The sequence below is a fragment of the Heteronotia binoei genome, chromosome 2 (assembly GCF_032191835.1).
Source record: "Heteronotia binoei isolate CCM8104 ecotype False Entrance Well chromosome 2, APGP_CSIRO_Hbin_v1, whole genome shotgun sequence".
NCBI classification, from domain to species: Eukaryota; Metazoa; Chordata; class Lepidosauria; order Squamata; family Gekkonidae; genus Heteronotia; species Heteronotia binoei.
The window spans coordinates 37,404,675-37,427,184 of NC_083224.1; the positions used below are offsets into that span (position 1 = coordinate 37,404,675).

The 22,510-nt window shown below is 41.2% G+C and overlaps 1 protein-coding gene across 1 annotated transcript in view; it reads right to left on the minus strand.

The window, feature by feature from the left end:
- Positions 1–22,510, minus strand: part of PTPN1 (protein tyrosine phosphatase non-receptor type 1) — a 99,476-nt gene that overhangs the window by 37,676 nt on the left and 39,290 nt on the right. Inside the window, exon 2 of the mRNA XM_060230800.1 lies at positions 706–796. Coding sequence (XP_060086783.1) covers positions 706–796 — 91 coding nt within the window. The remainder of the gene's footprint in view (positions 1–705; positions 797–22,510) is intronic.

Genomic DNA, 22,510 nt, shown 5'->3' on the forward strand with positions numbered 1-22,510 from the left:
GTTAGGATGTTGCAACATATACAACAAAAGAACTCTAAAGGCACCTTGAAGGCAACAGATTTTTGTGTCATAAGTCTTCACAGACTAGAGCCCTCTTTTCCTTGAAATGCCTGATAGGATTATTCAGATCCAGGAAAACAGTCATAAAATAGCTAAATGAGATAGCAGCAGGCATTCCAGTAAGAAACAAGCTCTTCAACTTTGGATAAGCTTAACTTATTTACAGCAGCTTATCTGTACGTCATCCTTTTCCTATCCACCCCCCCCCCAACAACTCGAACACAGAAGAACACTGTTCTTTACAAGCTGCATCTACGGAAATGATGTCACTAAAGCCCTTTAAAATTCTACCAAGCTTCTAAAAAGTAGCACAAACCAACTGTGGGGTCTATTCCAGCTAATGCAATGGAAGAGCTCCACATCCTACTCTCTCCCTTTAAGTGTTTGGTTAAATTAGTGATGTTGAGTAAAGTTAGTTGGCAGGAGGCATGCTGACACAGATGTCCCATTCAACTAACCAAATCTTTGTACTGTGCTGGAGTTCAAGCCCTTATCACCTAATGTTAACCTACCATGACATTTTAAAGTTGCAAGCCTCCCCATCTGTTAACACACACAATGAAAGCTTTATTTTCTAAAAACCACTTTATGAGAACAGTAACCTTATAAGAGGTTATCAACCTATTAGAAATAAATTATACTTACAAGGGCTGACATCTCTGTACCTGTTCCGATTTTTGTTTTTGGGAAGTTTAGCCACTTTGCAAGGGAAGTCACCGGCTTCATGTCTTATGTCCTAGAAAAAAAGAACAATTAAAGACAATTTGTACCTGCTGCCAGTATACAAGGAGCAGCCAGAGTTTCATGTGTTTGTGTTTTGCTGTGTTTTTGTTAGTTCATAAAAATCACTGGAAGTGGTTGGGGTAATTGTGGAATTTGTTCTTTTTAGAAAGTGCGCACTGCAACTATTCAGAGCAAGCATTTTGTTTTATTCATTTATTTCAGATTAAATAAACTAAGGATGGCCTCTGGATGACACAGGCTAATATAACTGGCTGAAGTCGGTACCATCTACAGAAATTGAACCTGGACAGTACAAATAGTGGGCTGCGACCATGTGGTCTGCTAGACACCTCTGATGTAATGCACAGCCCCAAGTATTCTTCCACGGTCAAAACAAACTGGATCTATGCTGGTACATTTTAACTGCAGAAAGTTCACTAAAAGAAGGTAGGATAGTTAAACAGGGATATCTGGAGTAACACATTTGTTCATCGATATTCAGCACACCACCACTGCATAAATACATATTAATAGCTGAAGGCAACACATGTCTGGTGGAGATAAGAAGCCAAGTTTTTCCTTGAGTCATCACCAAGCTGTACTGGTGCTGCAGATTTAAAGAGGACACTTTGTACTCAACACATTTTTGATACCAAGACAGGAACACCGTTTCAGGCCTTTCACAAACAGAGCTCTCCAGCTTGTGTTCCAGCTGCTCACCTCTTCTGCATCTAACAAATCATTCATCCACTGAAATAATATAAGGGTTGCCTCAAAAAATTAACCAGAGTCTCATTACATACAACAAGAGCACACTACAAAAAGGGTACAGCCTAAGAAAAGAAAAAAAAAACCTTGTGCAGACTGAGAAAAGAAAGAAAGAAAGAAGGAAAGAAGGAAAGAAGGAAGGAAGAAATAAATAAATAAATAAATAAATAAAATAAAATAAATAAATAAATAAATTTTATTTTTATATCCCGCCCTCCCCCACCAAAAGGCGGGCAGGGCGGCTCACAGACATGACTACGTCATGATTCAATTAAAAGCAGATAAACATTATGAATACAATACAATTACATATATAGATTAAAATACATAAAAATAGGTGCTATAATTTCTGGTGTCACAATTACATATTATCAGCTTCAGTTACAACATAAGATGGCTAGAGTTAGAATGATTTTATCGAGTTAGTCTGGTCCTAATTCAAATGCGAGTTGGAAAAGAGAGGTTTTGCAAGCCCTGCGGAACTGGTTCAGGTCCCGCAGGGCTCGCACCCCCTCTGGGAGTTGATTCCACCAGCGCGGGGCCACTAATGAGAAGGCTTGCTCCCGAGTTATCTTCATTCTAGCCTCTCTTGGCCCAGGGATTTGTAGGAGGTTTTGGGAGCTAGATCTTAACGCTCTCCTGGGGATATATGGGGAGAGGCGGTCCCTGAGGTAGGCAGGTCCTCGGCCATATAGGGCTTTAAAGGTAATAACCAGCACCTTATACCGAACGCGGTAGACGACCGGTAGCCAATGCAGATCCCGCAGCACCGGCCGCACATGTTCCCACCTAGGTAGTCCCATCAACAGCCTGGCCGCTGCGTTCTGCACTACCTGAAGTCTTCGCGTTCGGCACAAGGGCAGCCCCATGTAGAGGGCATTGCAGTAGTCTAGTCTTGAGGTGACCGTTGCGTGGATCACAGTTGCTAGGTCGTCGCGTTCCAGAAAGAAAGAAAGAAAGAAAGAAAGAAAGAAAGAAAGAAAGAAAGAAAGAAAGAAGCTGCACGGTTGTCACTCCAGGTGCTACCTAAAACCAGCTGTTATAAGGAAACAGAAGAAATCCCAGGACAAAAATCTTGCTTGTGTAGAATGAACAGTAATGCTCAGCTTGGAAAAGGCCATCCAAGACAATTAAACAAAATTCTGGGCCAAATGCATCATTTTCCACTAGGACTGGACTGAAGCCATTTTAAAATTTATTTTAACTAAATATAAAAAAGACTTTACATGGGTACCATGCAAGCCTATTTTGTTTTCCCTAGTCTCTTTAGACATAATAGAGATTGAGTGCCAAATCCCAGTCAAAGCAATTTTCATGGAAAACACACCATGGAAGACCATACACAGCCCTGTCAAGAACTGAGCTAATAAATGGCACTGTGGCATTATACTCGTGTTATAAAATTCTCTTAAAAGATCGTCAAGTCAGACCTCCAGCACATATATAAAAAAGTGCTCTAAGTATAGACATATGAAATGCTTCTGAAAGAGATTGTGCAATCTGATTCAACTAGGGTGGAACTTACTTCTCGAATCCTGCAGCCGCACTAGCTCCTATATAGTCACACCTCAGCCTTCCCGGACCACAGTATCCTGCTTTCACTTCAATTACAGCATCCTCAGTTCTATCTGTACTGCCACTTAAGAGAGGATGAAACTACTGGAGTTCCTCTTATACCATCCTCCAATACTTCCATGAAAAGAGGATTCAACTATTATCTTGCAACAGGGCAGCCAACCAAAAAACGGGAGATCACAAACTACAGTAAGTTTTCTGAAACATCAGTTCTTGGTCCCCAGAGTCCTAAGACACTTGCCAATGTTTTTAAAATCCTCATCCCTGCAATAAGAAAGGTGGCATATTTAACTCTGCTCTGTCAAGGAACAGAAAACTTGAAAGACAACAGGCAACAACAGTGCAAGATTTTCAAGCTTAGATATGTGTGCTTTTGAGTATGAGTCACTCAACAGCAATAACCTCATGTGCTCCGTTCATTTCGGAAAAACAGATATGGCAACAAACGCGACTTGTGAATTGGGAGGAAGTGGGAGCTTACAAGAGACAAATCACTTTTTCCCTTGAATCTTTATAAGCAAATCTAGATGTAAGTTTCTCATTTCCTTTGTAAGAATTCTGCTTAATATTTCATACAAAGGATCTTTAGATTGAGATGAAAAGAGGTCTTATTCTCTTATATCAGTTCCTTCAACCAGCCCTACTTAGCTGTACCAGCACTTCTATTTATAAATAATACTACCAATGTATCATAATGGGCCATCACTTGCATAAATATCTGGTAAGAGTTCAGGAAACAATCCTAAAATGTGTTGCTAGGTTGGGAAATTGTCCTTTCTGCCAGTACTTAAGTGAAATCCTGTACACAATTTTGAGTGGTCAACTGTGTCTCCCTAATTCCTTAAAATTAAGTCACTAAAGAGGATACTCATCAACATTTTGTAAATGGATGCAGGGATGTGCTTGGAACACCAGAATTCTAACTGTCCAGTAATCCTCCCACACACTAGTACACATCTGCAGAAAACTTTATTCATCTGTGTCTTCCTCCGCATTCGTTTATTCTCCATTTGCTTAAAAGCCAAGAGGAGATTTTTCCCCCTCTCAGTTAAAGACATAATTGTTTGATAATATACTAACATGGTTCAAAATATACATTTGCACATCCAAGACACCCCACTGTTTGTATTATGCATTTAGATAGATATATGAAATAGACATGACAGAGGCCTATAAAACATTGCATGGTGTGGAGAGTGGACAGGCTTCTCACTCTCCCCCAACTGGAACCTGGAGTCATCCGATGAAGCTGAAAGGTAGGAGATTCAGGACAGACAAAAGGGGTGATTCTGGGGTAAGGAAGGAGTTTTCCTCCAGGTCAGATTGGCCCGGGGACCCTAGAGGGTTTTTTGCTTTTTTCTGGGCATAGAACAGAGGTCACTGGGAGTGTCAGGGTGGGGAAGCTGTTAATTTTTTGCTTTGTTCTGAGAGATGGACTTGATGACTCCTGGGGTCACCTCCAGCTCTTTATGTTTCTAACGTACTTCTTCACACAGTGCATAGTTACAACTGTGGAACTTGCTGCCACAGGATGGATAGATTTATTTATTTATACAAATTTATAACTCATCCTTCCCAAGTGGGCTCTGAGTGGGTAACAACAATCCATCAATACAGAGTTAAAATCAGATTCATATAATAAAACAATATAATATTCTAAAAAACAAACTCCATTTCTCCAGTGTAGTGATGGCTGCCAACTTGCAAGGCCTTAAAAGGGAACTGGGCACATTCATGGGGGACAGAGCAGCACACCTCTTTATGCCAGCTGCTGGGAAGCACAGATGGGAGGATGCTGTTTCAATCTTCCTGTTTGTGGGCTTCCTGGAGGCAGCCGTTTGGCCAATGTGTAAACAGAATGCTGGACTAGATGGGCCGTTGGTCTGATCCAGCAGGGCTCTTCTTATGTTCATTATCCACAGATACTTTTTTTTTAGAACCTGCGCAGAGACCTAAACTTTAAAGAATGACAAAATATACAGATGGGAAGAAGCAGCAATATTTGGAGTGTCCTACTACCGTTACTGATATCTTCTGCTTGGAAATGACCCGAACATTTTCCATAGAGATTCAACACCATTGTGAAGTATAGTACTTTTTTAAAAGTCACTACCTCCACATTCACATCAGTGACGCAGTTAAATACCAGCAGCACAGATTTCCATTAAGCAGACATGCTTTATGACGGCTGGCTTTATAGAACTGCAATGTCTTCTGCATTCACACAGTCATCAATTGCAAGAAGAAACCAACAGAATCACACAAAGTATGAAAATGGCAGCATTGTAAACTACATACCACCAGACAGATCCTGGTGAGTGGCTGTGTTGATGTGAAGCAGTAGAACAGATTTTGGGTCCAGTGGCACCTTTAAGACCAACAAAGTTTATTCAAGGTATGAGCTTTTGTGTGCCTCTGCTTTTCTCTTTTCTCGGCTTGACTTCGCGAACGAAGATTTAAGAAAGGTGCATGTTAGCTTCCATTTCTACATATCTGAAAATTTGTGCATGCACACGAAAACTCATACCTTGAATAAACTTTTGTTGGTCTTAAATGTGGCACTGGACTCAACATCTATTCTACATACTATCAAGCAAAAAGCTTGGTAGCCAGATCATAGATGAACAAAATGAAGCTTCGACCTTAATTGTGGTCACTAGAAAGAAAGCACAATTTAGCATGCAGCAACCAACCACTTCTTTTCTTACAGAAGTACACTGCTAGCTACCACTGGTGACCAGACATAGCTTTAATGCAAAGTTTTAAGGAGACAGATAGTATCTTGTACCTTGTGATTTAATGACGTGCAAGTTGGAGAACAAGCATTTCGGTTCTTGCAGATTTTCTTTATCAGATTACTTTTTATTAGCCTGGCTGCTTAATGTGGAGGGGAATTAAATAAGCAATTGTAGTCTCGCTGCTATAAATGTACCCTTGCAACATAGTTTTCCTAGAAAGCCCCTTGCTGATTCAGTCCTAAAGAAGTAATCTGACACAAATTGCAGTGAAGCAATCCAAGCAGTACTCCCATGAACTAGTAAGCAGCCGGCAAGAGTCGTGCTGAAATACCTAGCTGTCAATATGTAAACTAGGTAGGAAGGGTTAAATCTTGTCAGCACTTGGAAGTGGCTTATGTGGAAAATTCTCTCCCTCCTCCTACTCACCAGCTCCAGACACTTGGGAGGCAAGTACTCATGCTGAAGTCTACCAACTGTTCCTGTCAGAACTGCAAGGGCACACAGATGGGTTATTGACACCTACCCCCTCAGCTGCGAAGTAGCCCCCTCCCCAACACTGGAAGTGTTCCAAAGCATATTCTGGAAGCCTTATTTTGCCTGGTTTTCCAAGGCCACTAATGAAATGATACTGAGTTTTATTTCTCCATAGTGCACTATTTTCATTCATTGGTTTCAAATTAATATATTACTAACCTACCTGCACTAACGTGATTTCTTCACAAGTAACAGAGTCAATCCAAGTAATACAACTGGGGTCATAGCTCAGGGCAATGCATGTGTTTTGCATACAAAAAATTCCCAAATTCAATCCCAGCAACTCCAGCTAAAAGAATTTCAGGTAGCGTGGCTGAATAAGAGATTTTGGGGGGCAACTGTTGCAGGCTGGGTACTTAATCATCTCCTTAAAATTAACTAGGACAACCAGTTGCTACCTGAACCCAATGTACAGGGCAGACTGTAACTTAGAGTTGTAACATTAAGAATGACAAAAGCTGTGGCCAGGCCTTTTTTTGTAGCAGGAATTCCTTTGCACATCAAGCCACACATCCCTGATGTAGCCAATCCTCCAAGAGCATACAGGGCTTTTCTTACAGGGCCTAGTGTAAGCTCTTGGAGGATTGGCTACATCAGGGGTGTGTGGTCTAATATGCAAAGGAGATCCTGCTACAAAAAAGCCCTGGCTATGGCTATCTAGACCATTATGGTACAACAACCTGTTTTCCTTAGTTCGAGTAGACTGTCACAAGGAAATCTGTCTGTGAAACCATCAACGAACATCCCTTCTTCCACACCAGATAAAAAACAATCACCAAAATTGTCCTTTGAAAGTGGAATGACATTGTAACCTAATTGGGATGCAGGAAGCAGAGGACACATTATTTCCAGACTTTTCTGTATTCTTCACCAATGATGGCCAAACTTTCAAGTGCGAACTTGAAAGAAAGAGCTCATGATTACTTTCCCAGTCTCTTTTTCTGACAGGAAATTTCCAACTGCTTCTCACAACTTCCTCCAGTGAGTCAGCCATTCCTCATGCCATGCACAGATACAAGGGCTTGTGAGCTGCAACTCCAGAAGTGGTGTCTTTTTGCATGCTCTCTGAGAACTCATAGGGGCACAGTGGATGTCACTGCCTGAAAAATCATGTTTATATATGTATGTTTATGTGTGTATATATAGATGGATGGATGCATGCCTTCAGCTGTCTTTGACTGCCTACCTGAGCAGAAAATTGTTTCTGGAAAGTGGAAAAACAGCAAGATTTTTCACTGCCCTGACCGGAAGAAACAGGAACACTGTGTGCTATGGATGGCATAATTTTGGGCTTGATTAGATGTTATAAGAATAAATTAATATAGTCAACCATGCTATTGAAGACACAGGAAATTGCAAACCACGTTTCTCTGTTAAATGTATTACCCCCAAAATGCTGCTCATCAGATTTCAACAATATCTTCTGCTGGGCATGTTGCTAGCATTGAGAAAAGTTTATAATAAAAAGTTGGCAGTGATCAAAAAGGGGAAAAAATAGAACCTGTAGCAGTTTATACATCTGTAATAAACCCCATTCATTACTAGACTTCAGAGAGTTTCAAATTAATGGAATATCCTACCCAGCTGTTTAAAAACTAACACAATTAGCCTTAAACTAGAACTATAAAAGAACTGCCTATACACAACAGAATTCAGACAAGAGTACATGCACGGAAATATGCAAATTATTCCTTAGCTGCCCCCCTTTGCTAGGTACAGACTTCCTTGGGGATCGTACTACTAAAAATACTACTTTACACATATTGGTAGAAAACAAGGGTGGGAGTCTTTATTTAAATGAAGTTACATATTATGGCTTGTTCCACTTCACTGAAGTATAGTTTGGATTTTATATTCTGAGGGCTGCTCCTTTTTTTGTTATGGTAACACCACAGAATCCTTAAGTGTCAAGGATTTTCTTAGTTTTAAGTAAATAAAGAAGGTTAAGCACAACCCAGTCCTAAAAGAACAAGGAGTACAAGAATCTCTCAACTAGCAAGAACAAAACACATCCTTAGAACATTCCAGTAGGCCCAAGGGTGATGAAATACAAGTGAACAAACATCCAAAATATAACCCTACCATTTCCTCTGAGCTGCCAAAAAGTCAGATGCGAACAGAGAGGGGACAGGGAGGGCAGAATGAGAAATTGGCAGTGCTAAAAAAAACTACCCACAGAGATTGGATTAGGGACCCTCCCTCTTGTAGTAGTACACAATTGAAGACAGTAAGGAGACAACACTTGAAGAAGACTGCAGATTTATACCCTGCCCTTCTCTCTGAATCGGAGACTCAGAGCAGCTTACAATTCCCTATATCTTCTCCCCCCATAACAGACACCTTGTGAGGTAGGTGGGGCTGAGAGGGCTCTCATAGCAGCTGTCCTTTCAAGGACAACTCCTGCAATAGTTATGGCTAATCCAAGGCCATTCCAGCAGCTGTTAGTGGAGGAGTGGGAATCAAACCTGGTTCTCCCAGGTAAGAGTCCGCACACTTAACCACTACACCAAACTGGCTCTCTAATACTCTCTTGAGTATTAAACGGTTACCAATTGCAAAAAACTATGTAAACTCTCCTCTATACATGCAAAAGGAACAACACTGTACATTCTGAGGTACCAAGCCAATCAAATGACAGACTGTTGCTTGAAAAAAATTGACCAGTTATTTGACTAGTGAAATCTGGTTAAATTTAACGTAAAACAAAAAATGCCCCTATTTAGGTGAAGGTTTCCTTTTTGCCCTGTGGAGCAGAGTGGTAAAGCTGCAGTACTGCAGTTCAAGATCTACTCATGACCTGAGTTTGATCCCAGCAGACGCTGGGTTCAGGTAGCTGGCTCAAGGTTGACTCAGCCTTCCATTCTTCCGAGATCAGTAAAATGAGTACCCAGAATGCTGGGAGGAAAGTGTAGATGACTGGGGAAGGTAATGGCAAACCACCCTGTAAAAAGTCTGCCATTAAAACGTTGTGATATGACATCACCCCATGGGTTGGTAATGACCCAATGCTTGCACAGAGGACTACCTTTATTTTTTCTCCCTTTTTGCTCATAAAGGCACAAATTAAGGCTGTTTTCCCTCAAATGAAGGGAGATGATACTGAGGACAAACTTGAGATGCTGCTGGAAGTAGAAGACCAGTAACAGCTGAAAGTAATTGAAGAAATGGCCTTCTGCCATGTAAATACTGTTTGTATAATTGCTGTCTCAATGTAGACTTTTAAATATATGTTGGTGTGACCTAAACTGTAGACCTGTAGAGTAAGAAAGAGGGAGGCTGGATGCGTGAGAGAAAGTATAGTTGTACCATATGGGGCAGAGTTGATTGTTTTGTTCTGAGAGAAGCTTTTGTGTGGGAGTGGGGGGTGGGGGGAAGCAGAACTTGGGTGAAGTGCTGAAGAGCTGTAAGAGAAATCTGTGTTCTGTGTGGAAGTTATTCGCCTGGGTGGTAAGTTGGGATGTTAAGCTGTATGGAAGTAATTGGCCTAAGTGGCAACTGAGAAAATAAGCCTGTGCGGCGAACTGTATTTGAGGAACCATGAATTTGCTGGGGGCCTTAGGTTCATCCGTCCACTGTACCTCCTCTGATGGGAATATTGGGGGAGTATGCACTGTGTCATGGCCCAGCAGCCCCACGGCGCAGAGTGGCAAAGCTGCAGTACTGCAGTCCAACCTCTCTGCTCATGACTTGCGTTCGATCCCAGCGGAAGCTGAGTTCAGGCAACTGGCTCAAGGTTGACTCAGCCTTCCATCCTTCCGAGGTCGGTAAAATGAGTACCCAGCTTGCTGGGGGGGAATTGTAGATAACTGAGGAAGAAAATGGCAAACCACCCTGTAAAAAGTCTGACGTGAAAACATTGTGATGCGACATCACCCCAGAGTGCACAGAGTGCCACCCCCAGAGTGCTTGCACGGGGGACTACCTTTACCTTTATGCACTGTGCTGCTTTTGCCTGTTTGCTTTCTCTTTTGTTTGTAAACACATGAAGTACTCGCTCTACCCTGTTACATCTGGAATCCAAGGACATGATACCTCCTAGGTTCTCTTAGTACCTGGTAGAACACAATGGGGGGGGGGCTAGGTGAGAAACTATTACTGTTGCTTTGTGTGGGCTTTTTGCTCTGAATTCTGGTAGGCTGATAATGGCCCAGGAGAGGGTATATAGATCTGGCTCTCCCAGGTATAGCCAGATCTGACATGGAGAGTCATACCTGCTGCAATGTGTCTATCAATAAACCATTTCTGAATCTCAGGAAGAGGCCTGATTATTGTGGACTATTCAGGAATTGACTTTACATACCTATCTGAAATCGTTACACTTATTAACCATACAGAAACCAGCTGATTGTTGTCTTAGCACACATCTTGTACTTTGAGTCCAAATAAGAATTTAAAGGCAAGAGCCTTTGGTAGCAGTGAAAATAAGGAAGGCAAAGGAGGCAGCACAACACACGTCACCTCAGAATGCTACAGAGAGGTGCCCTTTACAGAAGTTATGCATAAAGGGCTTACACAAACAAAACAGCAAAGTTAACATGCTATTTAAAATGAACTTTCATTTATCTTTTAATTTTTGGTTTTTTTCCTAAGAAAAATTGTAATGACCATTAATATTCCAAGAGAGAAGTAGGAGGAAAGAAATATGGATCATCATGTTCCAAAACAGAAGCCAAAGAGGGGAACTATACAGAAAATGTTCACATTTATAGAAACATTGTTAAAAGTTGTCAAAGCTCAAAAGATTTTTTTTTTAAGTTAATGCAGCTTGGCATAATTCTCTCACTTGAGCAAAGTAACGTGAGTTTGAAGAGGCTTTAGACCAGAAGCTAACTACTAACCCTGATTTTGAAGGGGAAAGGCCCTGTAAGAAAGAGGCAGTTGGGACCATTCACTCCATGTGTCTCAGAAACTCCGAGTCCCAAAGAAATTTAGAATCCAATCATTGCAAAGAGGGCAGATCCCTTGGTTTGCATAAGGAGTGCATCTTCTCCCTATCAACTAATATGCTAGCCTGAGAGGCAACATAGTAAGCAAAACAACTGTGTACTACAAAATAAAGAAAATAAGGGGGAAAATTGTTAGTTTTTCTGTCTCTATTTCTTATGTAAACAATACAACAGTAAACTACAATGACAATTTCCCACTAGCTATCTGAAGAGACCACAGACCAGGTAAACCACTTGCCATCTAACCTATGAAGGGGAAAGTCCATGCCTTTTTTCAATACAGCCTTCAGCCTGGGAAGGTCAGGCTCCATTTTCTAATACCCTTTTCTAAATAGCAACAATTTATTTATTGCCTGCCCTTCTCATTGAAACTCAGGGTGTTTTACATAGAAGGATGCAATAATACATTATACGACATCCATTGAACAAGATAATAGGACTAGGAATGCAAAATTAAATGACAATCTGAACAGCAAATGCTCCATGGAGGTATAGTGTGAGCTGTGCAGAAAGCGGGATTACAAAGCGACTAGGCAATTTAGTACTCACTCCCCACTTCCATATAAAAATCACCCACCACTACTAATACAATTTACTATTAGATCAAACAGCACCTACCATTGTTGTATGATATTTTCTATGATGTATTCTATATTTTAGTGTAAGACTTACTAATACTGGTTTTTATGACCTTTCAATGTGAGCCACCCTTCGGTGGGGAAGATGGAATACAAGTCAAATAAATAAATAAAATGCCCTTCCACTTCATTCTACCTCACTACAGTGCTAACTCCATTACAACTAACTAGTTTTTTTTAATTATACAAAAGCTCTTTTTATGCACACGCAAGCATCAAAATAATACAGAGGTCAAACAAAATTCTCCATTTTAATTTCAAATATTTCCAGAACGAAGAAATACAGTAATTGGTAGGTCATTAAATACAGCTCTAAAACCAAAGAGGTACCCCAAAACATTTGCTAACGTGACACACAAGACATTCTTGGATATAAAGGCAGGCATTCTTCTTGGGCAACAGCAGACTATAATGATCCACAGAGCCTGATGGTGATTAAAGACCACCCTAGAGTGGCCCTAACAGCCAGGAAGCTATGACAGCGGTCCTCCTTCAATATCATCTTGCTGCCATTTCCCAGCAGTTGTACAAGATGACAAATTTGGAAGGGGTTGTGGCTCAGTGGTAGAGTATCTGCTTGGCATGCAGTAGGTACTGGATTCAATCCCTGGCACTTCCAGTTAAAAGGACCAGGCAGTAGGTGATGAGAAAGAACACTATCTGAGACACTGGAGAGCCACTGCCAGTCTGAATACACAATACAGGGGTTGGACTAAATGACCCTGGAGGTCCCTTCCAACTCTATGATTCTATGATAATACTGACCTTGATGGACTGATTCGGGATAAGGCAGATTCATGTATTTAACATTTGACACAACACATTTGGCTAAATTTAGAATACTGTTAACCTAAACAATCTTTCCTATTACTTGTTCTTTGCATAGAAAGTCAGGCCATTTGTCTGATAGGACAAAAGATTCAGTTTCAACTGTATTAGTTAACATCACTATACTAAATTTTGAATTTGCTCTTTTTAAAAGAAAAGATTTATTATAATACAGAGTATCTTTAAAAATATCAGCCCTCAATGCTTCTAAATTAGAAGCCCAGAAAGTACATTATAGAGGAAGAGGAAAGGGTATAAGATACGAATAGACAACATAATTTAAATGCCCAAATGTCACACAAAGGACTAAATATTTTGTAAATGAAAGCTGCATGTTGGCACTTGCAACATCAACCAGGAAGCTCTGCCAGGAAAAAGTCAAACTTTTCTTGAGTATCAAGATCAAATACAAAAGAAACATCTAGATAGACTAATGAAGTCCAGAACTGAGCCTGAAAATGCCTGCTTGGCTCTATGATTTAGTTAACGCTGCAAATCTAGCGGACATCTGAGAACTTTGTTTCGTTTCTTTGTTGTCACATAACATATCCTCCAGCAGCTATGCACAAGTTTAAAAAAATTATATCGGCAGGGAACACTGCTGTGTCATCACTTTTGGCATAATAGTAATAACAATAATAATAAATGCCATCAAATCACAACTCCCAAGCCAACCCAAAGACCAGAGGGCAAGAGATGAGCAGAGGTGGTTTGTCATTGCCTTTCTCTGAACAGCAACCTCTGTTTCCCCTGGGGATCTCCCATCCAAGTACTAACTGTGGCCAAGCCTGTTTAGCTTCCAGACTCTAATGAGATTGAGCTAAACTGCGGCTATCAAGCTGCTTCTTTTGGCATAGTCTCTAGAATAATGCTGGTATTTTCTACTCTTTTGACTATTCTAGTAAGTCCTAGAATACAATAAATGAAATTTCAGAAGGTAAGCACTGTTGATCTTATTCAATGTATTTTCTGGGTGTCCTCTCTTACGATTGATGTATAACCTCTTAGAAGAAAAATATTTCTCTTTATTACTTAAAACAGTGATAGCACACATCTACTAAGAATCCTACTCAGGTCTATACAATGAAACTTACTCCCAGGAAAGCGCTCTTAGGATTGCAATGCAGGTTCTTAGGACTGCAATGCAAGACTAGATAATATAATGTCACAGGTCATGGTTATTTAAATACCAGCTTAACAGTAAACTGGCTGGCTTTATGTGGATAATCAAAGTCGCACAATGCTGTTATCCAGAGAAAGGTAGGGTCTGTACCTAGATAGCTAGGACAGCCTACCCACCCCCCTAAGGAGAAAAATGGGGCATTGTAAATTAACTAAAAGGATAAACCTCTCAAGTTCTCAAACTATCAAGGAAGGAAGGTGTTCTAGGAGAAACAGAATCTAGAGAACAGTGAGGAGTTTCAGCTAAAGGAAAAAAGTGAGGAAGGAGAAAAATTGGCCTGTTTAAACCCCATAATGATGATGATATTGGATTTATATCCCACCCTATACTCTGAATCTCAGAGTGGTCACAATCTCCTTTTACCTCCCCACCGCAACAGACATCCTGTAAGGCAGGTGGGGCTGAGAGAGCTCTCACAGCAGCTGCCCTTTCAAGGACAACTCCTACAAGAGTTATGGCTGGCCCAAGGCCATTCCAGCAGCTGAAAGTGGAGGAGTGGGGAATCAAACCCAGTTCTCCCAGATAAGAGTCCATGCATTTAACCACTACACCAAACTGGCTCTCATGAGGTGGTAGGGAGGATGGGGTACAAAAGTATGTCACATGGTGATGCTGGTGGAAAGTGTCGTGTTGTTGCAGCTGATTTATGGCAACCCCACAGGGTTGTCAAGGCAAAAGATGTTTAGAGGTGGTTTGCCATTGCCTGCCTCTGTCATGACCCTGGACTTCCTTGGTGGTCTCCCATCCAATACTAAAACAGGGCCAACTCTGTTTAGCTTCTGAGATCTTATGTGATCAGGCTAGCCAGGTCTACCCAGGTCAGGGCAGGAATATACTGAAAAGGTGAATGGGGGGAGGCAGCAAAAAAACACAGTAGCAAGAGACCCTGAAGGATAAAAGTCGAATGGGTCAGGTTAGAACTTCATTTGATTATTAAAACAGGTTAAAAAGCAGAGAGGGAAAGAATGGGAAGTACATCTTGACCAGCTGCAAAATCTTGCTAAGCTTTTGGTTTTCCTTTCCTATTGTAGATAAAAGAAAGGTTGGGCATGGCCAGAGGTGCCATGGCTCAGAGATGGTGTCTTTGGGTGAGCCAACTTCTGCATCTCAGACCAGCCCAAGACACAGCTTGTTGTTTCAATTGTCAGATTATGTATACTGAACTTTCCTCACAGCTTTTTTGGTTCTCCTTTGGAAGAAAAGCGGGATACATATATTTTAATAAAATATTGTTAATAAAGTGACAAAGAATTTGATGTAGAAAAAATTAAGACAAATGTTTAGCAACAAAGGTAATTGCTTCAACAGCATCATTGATTGGGTCCAGTTACAGAACAAAGGCAGAAAAATGATACCATTGCTAAATCAATTCCATTTTTGTAGTCACTGCCACAACAGCTATCCAGTTTCTGTATGAAAGAAAATCTTCGGTGATTTTAGAATTCTCTATCTGTAAATAGTCACTCTCCCCGCAATACATTCTATTCTTGCACAATACCAAACCAAGAACTCTAGTAGAAAGCCAAATTCAACAGTGTCTTTAGCTGAAAATCATGGCAGAGCACTCTGCAGCAGCCAGAGATGTTTCCAATAAAATCCATGAGGATAAGATTTAAACCCTGCCTCCTTCCATTATTTGTGAGCAGACAGAGAAAGGGAAATGGAGGAAACAAACAGAACTACAATAAATTAAAAGGTCCACTGATATAAATCTCTACAGTTAAGTCTACAATTAAGTGTTTGGTTTTATTAAAGGTAAAGGTAGTCCCCTGTGCAAGCACCAAGTCATTACTGACCCATGAGGTGATGTCACAGTATGACATTTTCTTAGCAGACTTTTTGTTATGGGGTGGTTTGCCACTGCCTTCCCCAGTCATCTGCAAAGTCTTCAGTCTTTGTTCTACTTGTCTGGGTTGGGGGAGATGAAGGCTACAGACATGCCTAAGAATAAACCATTATTCTCATTATGAGCAACCTGGAGTTTGAGACATCTGAACGCCATCATTGGGTCTTCATGGGGACTTAAGGAGTAGAGCACTTCCTTAGACATGCTGTTAATTAACTTCAGATGTAGTCATACATCCTGATTCCTGACACTCCTGGAATGTGGCAGAGCTATATCCTCATCAAACGATGGTTAAATTTTATCTCTAGACTGTTAAGCTCATCTGCCTTAGTGCTCTCAGCCTGCACCTTGATTCTGGAATATGGCAAAGCATTCAAAAGCAGTGCTAAATTTTCAGACAGTAGCATTTGGCAAGATTCTAAGCAGAGATTACTTTTGTCTACAAGAACCATGGCAGCTGATCTGCAACTGTCCATTAACAAAGGAGACTCTGAAAGCTGTACACCAACTGTAAATTGAGGACTTGACAATTGTCTCTCTTTTACAGACCATTTTCCTTCAGCAGTGAGAGAATAAATTTTTACAATGCAAAATATATCCATGCAACAAGGAGCGTTTGCCTATTTCACACTGCAAGAAACAGCTGGTATGTTTAGTGTTAATACTGCACTAATGAAACAGACCTAGCAAGTTCAGACCCAGGAAGGCAAAAGTTAATGCTTGCTAAATAGTTCCATAGTTTTGTAATTTATTCCTATAACTACGGGTGAAGTACAGGCATAATTTGCTACACTGATATATGCATAAACAAATCAAGATGGTTTTCAATTTAGACTGTGAATCATTGCTTACACTTCCCTCTTTCCTCCACCCATTTCTCATGCAACTGAACAAATCATTTATACAGATTAGCATTTGTTTAAAATTTTTCAGAATAGCTGTGCAGGGGGGAAAGTAGTGTATGCTACATTTCTTTTTTCTACTGCAACAGCCAGAGGAAATGAGGAGCAAAAGACTGACCAGGTCATACTTCTGGTGTCACTTCCTGATGTCCCAACTTATTTAGTTCATGGTAGTGTATTAACCATAAATTGTTTTAATTTGCTTTTGTTATAAATCACATTCCGAGTTGGCTATGGCTAAAAGTTAGTCTATAAATATAACAAGCATTAAAGAAGTCAGTTTCTCTTCACCCTCTGTTCTCATATCGACAATAGAAGCATTTATTCAGTGCCTTAAGACAGACTGAAGTGAGGTGGATTTATCTGCCACTTCCAAGGAGCCACAAATTAATGTTCAAACTGCAGCAAGCCTGGCTCAGTTGCAAGAGGTTTGCACAAGAAATGCCAGTACTCCAGCACAGGGAATGCTGCATCAGCAAGGCGAATAAGACTGGAGGGATGAGAGCAGGTAGCCATCAGCAATAAACAGATTAATTTGACAACTTGCCATCAGATTGAATCAAGGCAGTACTACACATCTTCTGCCTCTTCCACCAGAGCATGTAGACAAGCAGCATGGGAACAAAAGTAACGCCTTTTGCAACAACAAATTAACACAGGCACTCTTTTGAACTACTTTTTATTTATTTATTTAGGATTTATATCCCGCCCTTCCCACAAGCGGCTCAGGGCGGCTTCCAACAATTATTCGAACATAAAAATTGAACAATATTTAAATATGTAAACAGTTAAACATTTAAAACAGATAAAACCTTAAAAACTAATAAACAATCCAAATATATATAAAACAGAAGTCTGGCAAGCTACATTGAGTTCTCATCTTAGCTAGGTGTAAGCTAGCCGGAAGAGGGTCGTCTTACAGGCCCTGCGGAACTGAACAAGGTCCCGCAGGGCCCTCACCTCCTCCGGCAGCTGATTCCACCATGTAGGGGCCATAACAGAGAAAGCCCTTTCTCTGGTGGATTTCAAGCAGGCTTCTTTTGGCCCAGGGATAGTAAGGAGATTTTGTGTTCCCGACCTCAGTACTCTCTGGGGAACATGTGGGGAGAGACGGTCCTTCAGGTAGACAGGTCCCAGGCCATATAGGGCTTTAAAGGTAATAACCAGCACCTTGTACCGGACTCGGTATATCACTGGAAGCCAGTGCAGGGTCCGAAGACCCGGCCGAATGTGTTCCCACTTTGGGAGACCAAGTAACAGCCGGGCCGCGGCATTCTGCACCAGCTGCAATTCCCGACTTCGGGACAGGGGCAGCCCCATGTAGAGGGCATTACAGTAGTCCAACCTCGAGGTGACCATAGCATGGATCACTGTAGCTAGGTCGTCGCGCTCCGGGAAGGGGGCCAGCTGCCTTGCCCGCCTAAGGTGAAAAAATGCGGACTTGGCAGCGGCTGCTATCTGAGCCTCCATCTTTAGGGAAGGCTCCAATAGCACCCCCAAGCTCCTGACCCTGTCCGCCGCTGTCAGCGGCGCACCGTCAAAAACTGGTAGGGGGATTCCCCCTCCCGGGCCGCGGCGACCCAAGCAAAGGACCTCTGTCTTCGCAGGATTTAGCCTCAGCCCACTCAGTCTGAGCCACTTTAATGCTTGCCTTTAATGCTTGCTTTTAATACTTGCCTTTAATGCTTCCGTGAAACTGGGCTCTATGCATGCTTCCCCGTGGCTGTACTGTCAAGAACAAGGCAGGGACAGAAATCTTTACAACATCCCTTCCAATTTGGAGCTATACTCTTGGCACTCCTACCATGTAAACAATAATAAGAAATTTAATCTGTGTCAGATTAGTCCAACCACATCAGATTTCAGAAGATGAGAGGCCAGAGTCACTTAGGGAGAGGAAGGCAATGGCAAACCACCTGCGGATGTTTCTTGCCTTGACAGCTCCACAAAGTTGCCTTACACCACCAGATTGATTACGGAAGGACATGGAAAAAGAGACTGATGGAATGAATTAAGGGTGAGAAACTAGCATCTCCTACTACTTATTTTAGATATTTCATACCTCGCTTTTCACCCCAATGTAGACTAAGCTTAAGAAGCATTTGGAGGAGTATACAATAAACATGATGATCTGAGAGAATTTTCTGCTTTGATAAAACTTGAAGAGGGAAAACAATGTCCCTTGCCACTTGATGGGAAAGTCCGTGGGCTCAAATCTCTGGGTGTCATGGGTGAATCTCTCATAGGTCCTAAAATTATTTAGGAGGGGTTTCTAAAGAAATGTAGAGAATGTGTTGTTTTGTTTCTAGAAATCTTTCCATATTGTCACAATAATTATTTAAGGCAGCCCTGCAAGTGACTGGAGAGTTGGAAGTTGTCCAAAGGAAATGAAACCTACTCATTAGCCCAAAGAAGCATTAAGCACGCTAATTAAGGAAGACCAAAAAGAATGAATGATGAAAAGAACAAAAACTCCCTCCCCCCCCAATCTCTTCAAGGAGACTTGCTTACTTAATTTATACTCCACCTTTCTTCCTAATAGAAACCCAAAGCAGCTTACATCATTCTCTTCTCCATTTTATCCTCACAACAGCCTTGTGAGCCAGGTTAGGTTGAGAGTGTGTGACTGGCCCAAGGTCACCCCATAATATTCTGTCTTCCATTCCCTAGTGTGGCACTCTAACCACTATAGCACACTGGCTCTGAGAAGAGGCAAAGGTCCTCTTCTTACTGCTGATGCTCTCGCAGTAGTAAGAAAACCTGACTAGGGGATCAGTGGTCCCATCTCTCACCCAGTATTAGAGGGACTAAGACTGAATGGGAAATAAATGGGAGGTTGAACATTTATTATTTCTCTTCTGAAACAAATGCACAAGAGGGTAGTGTGCTTTCCATGCTAAATTTTATTAACTTTATTAACTACCTCTCAATGCAACGTCTCTGTAGCAACACATCCAAGGCAGTAGGCAATAAAAAACAACGGAAACAGCTGGAGAGAAGCAAACCTCACACTACCCATTAAGAACTAAACTGACTTAATTCAGATTTTACATATAAAGACACCTGAGTCAATTAAAAATATTTTAATTGTATGCCCAAACTATAAGGCAGCCACCTAGAAGGTCACCCACAGGCAGCTATTCCATAAAATCGTGCCACTGAAAAAGCTCTAAGCTGCTGCCAAACTGCCTAATGGGGATGGCGACAAAGAGAAAAGAGGCTCTGGGCTGTAAAGTTTATGGGCACTCACAGTTCAATTTAATGAGTGATGCACGGACACTCGCATATCAGTCCTGAACAAAATGTGAAATAAGCCTTGTTGAGTTCAGTGGAACTCATTTCTCTGTAAAGATGCTCCAGATAAACCTTTTTCTGCTTCAGCTGCAAAAAAGAGTACATTTCTTCTGAATATGTTCACATTAACCTTCATTCTCCAGAGAATTTTCTCTCTGCTTATGTCAAAAATAGTTTATTTGCTGCCAGCAACCCCATTTAGAGAGCCATATAAAGAGCTGAAAATTTTATCCAAGGCCAGACCCTCTACTTCAGTCATCATGCAGCAATATTTACCTGACTAGGATTAGTACTATTTTTATATTGATGTGTAGGACTGGACAAACAGCATACGAGCAGTATACTTTTTCAGAATTACATGCTTTTTGTTGTTCTCTTGTGAATGATCTGGAAAGCATAATCAAGTGATCTAATATCAAACACCCGCTCAACACAGCCAAGGTGCAGAGAAGATGCAAACTCACAATTATTTCTACCCTGAATGCAACATGCAAACAACATATTCACTGCTTTAGGGCTGTCAGTGCAATGCTCATGACTTGTGATAGTTCACCTCTAAGGTGCTGTTCACACAATCTGTCCTTGGCTTGGATCCTAAGAACAAGCTTTGTGTGTGCTACAGTTTCTCTGCCACAGTGCACTTCCTTCTCTGCCAGCATTTCTGTTTGTGCACAGGGCCCCAGCCCATTGAAAGCCGCTAAACTTTTGCAAACTGAAGTTTTAGAGGAAAAGGAAGCATGCTCAGCAGCACAGACCATCCACCATGCATGGATTTGCCCACAGGATCCAAGCCTGTGTTTCCAGTTCAAACTCCTTCAAGGCCTGCAGATTTATAAAGATAAAGGTAGTCCCCTGTGCAAGCACCAATCAATTCCAACTCTGTGGTGACGTCGCATCACGACATTCTCATGGCAGACTTTTTACGGGGTGGTTTGTCATCTACGCTTTCCCCCAAGCAGGCTGGGTACTCATTTTACCAACCTCGGAAGGATGGAAGGCTGAGTCAACTTTGAGCTGGCTACAGATTTATGGTGATGTATAAAAAGTGCAGAAAAGGCCCCCCAAATTACTACACTGGGCAAATATTGCTGAAAATCTGATCAAGCCATTCCGGCTGGAGTGCGCTCTATCCTAAGAGAACAGCATGTTAAGTGTTACAGCTACCACAGACGCCAAACTTTTATACTTCTCCCTTTCTTCAAAGCTTAAATAAGCTCTTTCTCTTCAGTTTATATTTTAAGGATTAATGTGCAAGCAGTCAATGTAACAAGGTTTGATATGTGGGGGGAAAGTACATGCTTGAGAAAATCCTGGCAAATTAACTTCACAAAGACATAAGTAAGAAGGAGCAATTCACAGTTTGTGGTTGCATATATTTCATTGTAGGAACCAAATTTCACAAAATATTACTTCTCCAATTTATTCAGACAGATCTGAAGAATGATACAAAACCACAAATTTGTTCTTGACTAGGCAATCTAAAGACATCAGAACAGAAAAAGGAGCAAAAGATACAATTCAGGCCCGTACCCCAAAAGTCAAGTTGGCAACCCTATGAATGAATGACCTCCAAAATGTCTTGTTGTTAACTGCCATGCTTAGGTCTTGCAAGCAGAAGGCCATGACTTCCTCGATTGAGTCAATCCATCTCATGTTGGTTCTTCCTCTTTTCCTGCTTCCTTCAACTATTCCTAGCATTATAGTGTTTTCCCCAGTGACTCTTGTGTTCTCATAATGTGACTCAAGGAGGATAGCCTCAGTTCAGTTATTTTGGTTTCTAGGGGAAGTTCCAGCTTGATTTGACTTACTGGTCTTTCTGGCGGTTCACGGGATCCATAAAATTCTCCTCCAACACCACATTTCAAAATGAATCAATTTTCTTCCTGTCAGCTTTCTTAGTTGTCCAACTTTCACACCCATACACAGACATGGGGAATACCATGGTATGAATGAGTTTGATCTTGGTTGCCAGGGACACTTTCTTAATCTTTTCCATCTCATCCATGCCTGCTCTCCCCTGGTATATTTACACACTCTAAAATCAACATTTTAAATTTGTTGCCTCCCCTCCCTACATACAGATAATAGTAACTGCCTACAAAGTTACATTGAGGGAGAGCAGAAAATGACGTGTTTTTGTCAGGGCTGAGATGAGAATTTTCATTACTTTGGGCATACACAGAAATATTTAATTTACTTACCATCTTCACTTGTGGGGATGTGGCACTTGGGATATCTTGTTTCATTAAGATATAATTAGCACGTTCCTTATTTCCCATCATGCTCCCTATTAAATGTTTCCTATTATAGCACTGCTGCAATTAAATCACAGAGGTGTCCAGAAATCTTGCTTAACTTCCAGTTTAGTCTCTCTTTAAGAACTACACACTAATGTATACTCTTCAAGGTTTCCTCCTTGACATATAGGACTGCTTGCAGGTTACCGTTCTAGGACCTTGGGGTTAATGCTTATGA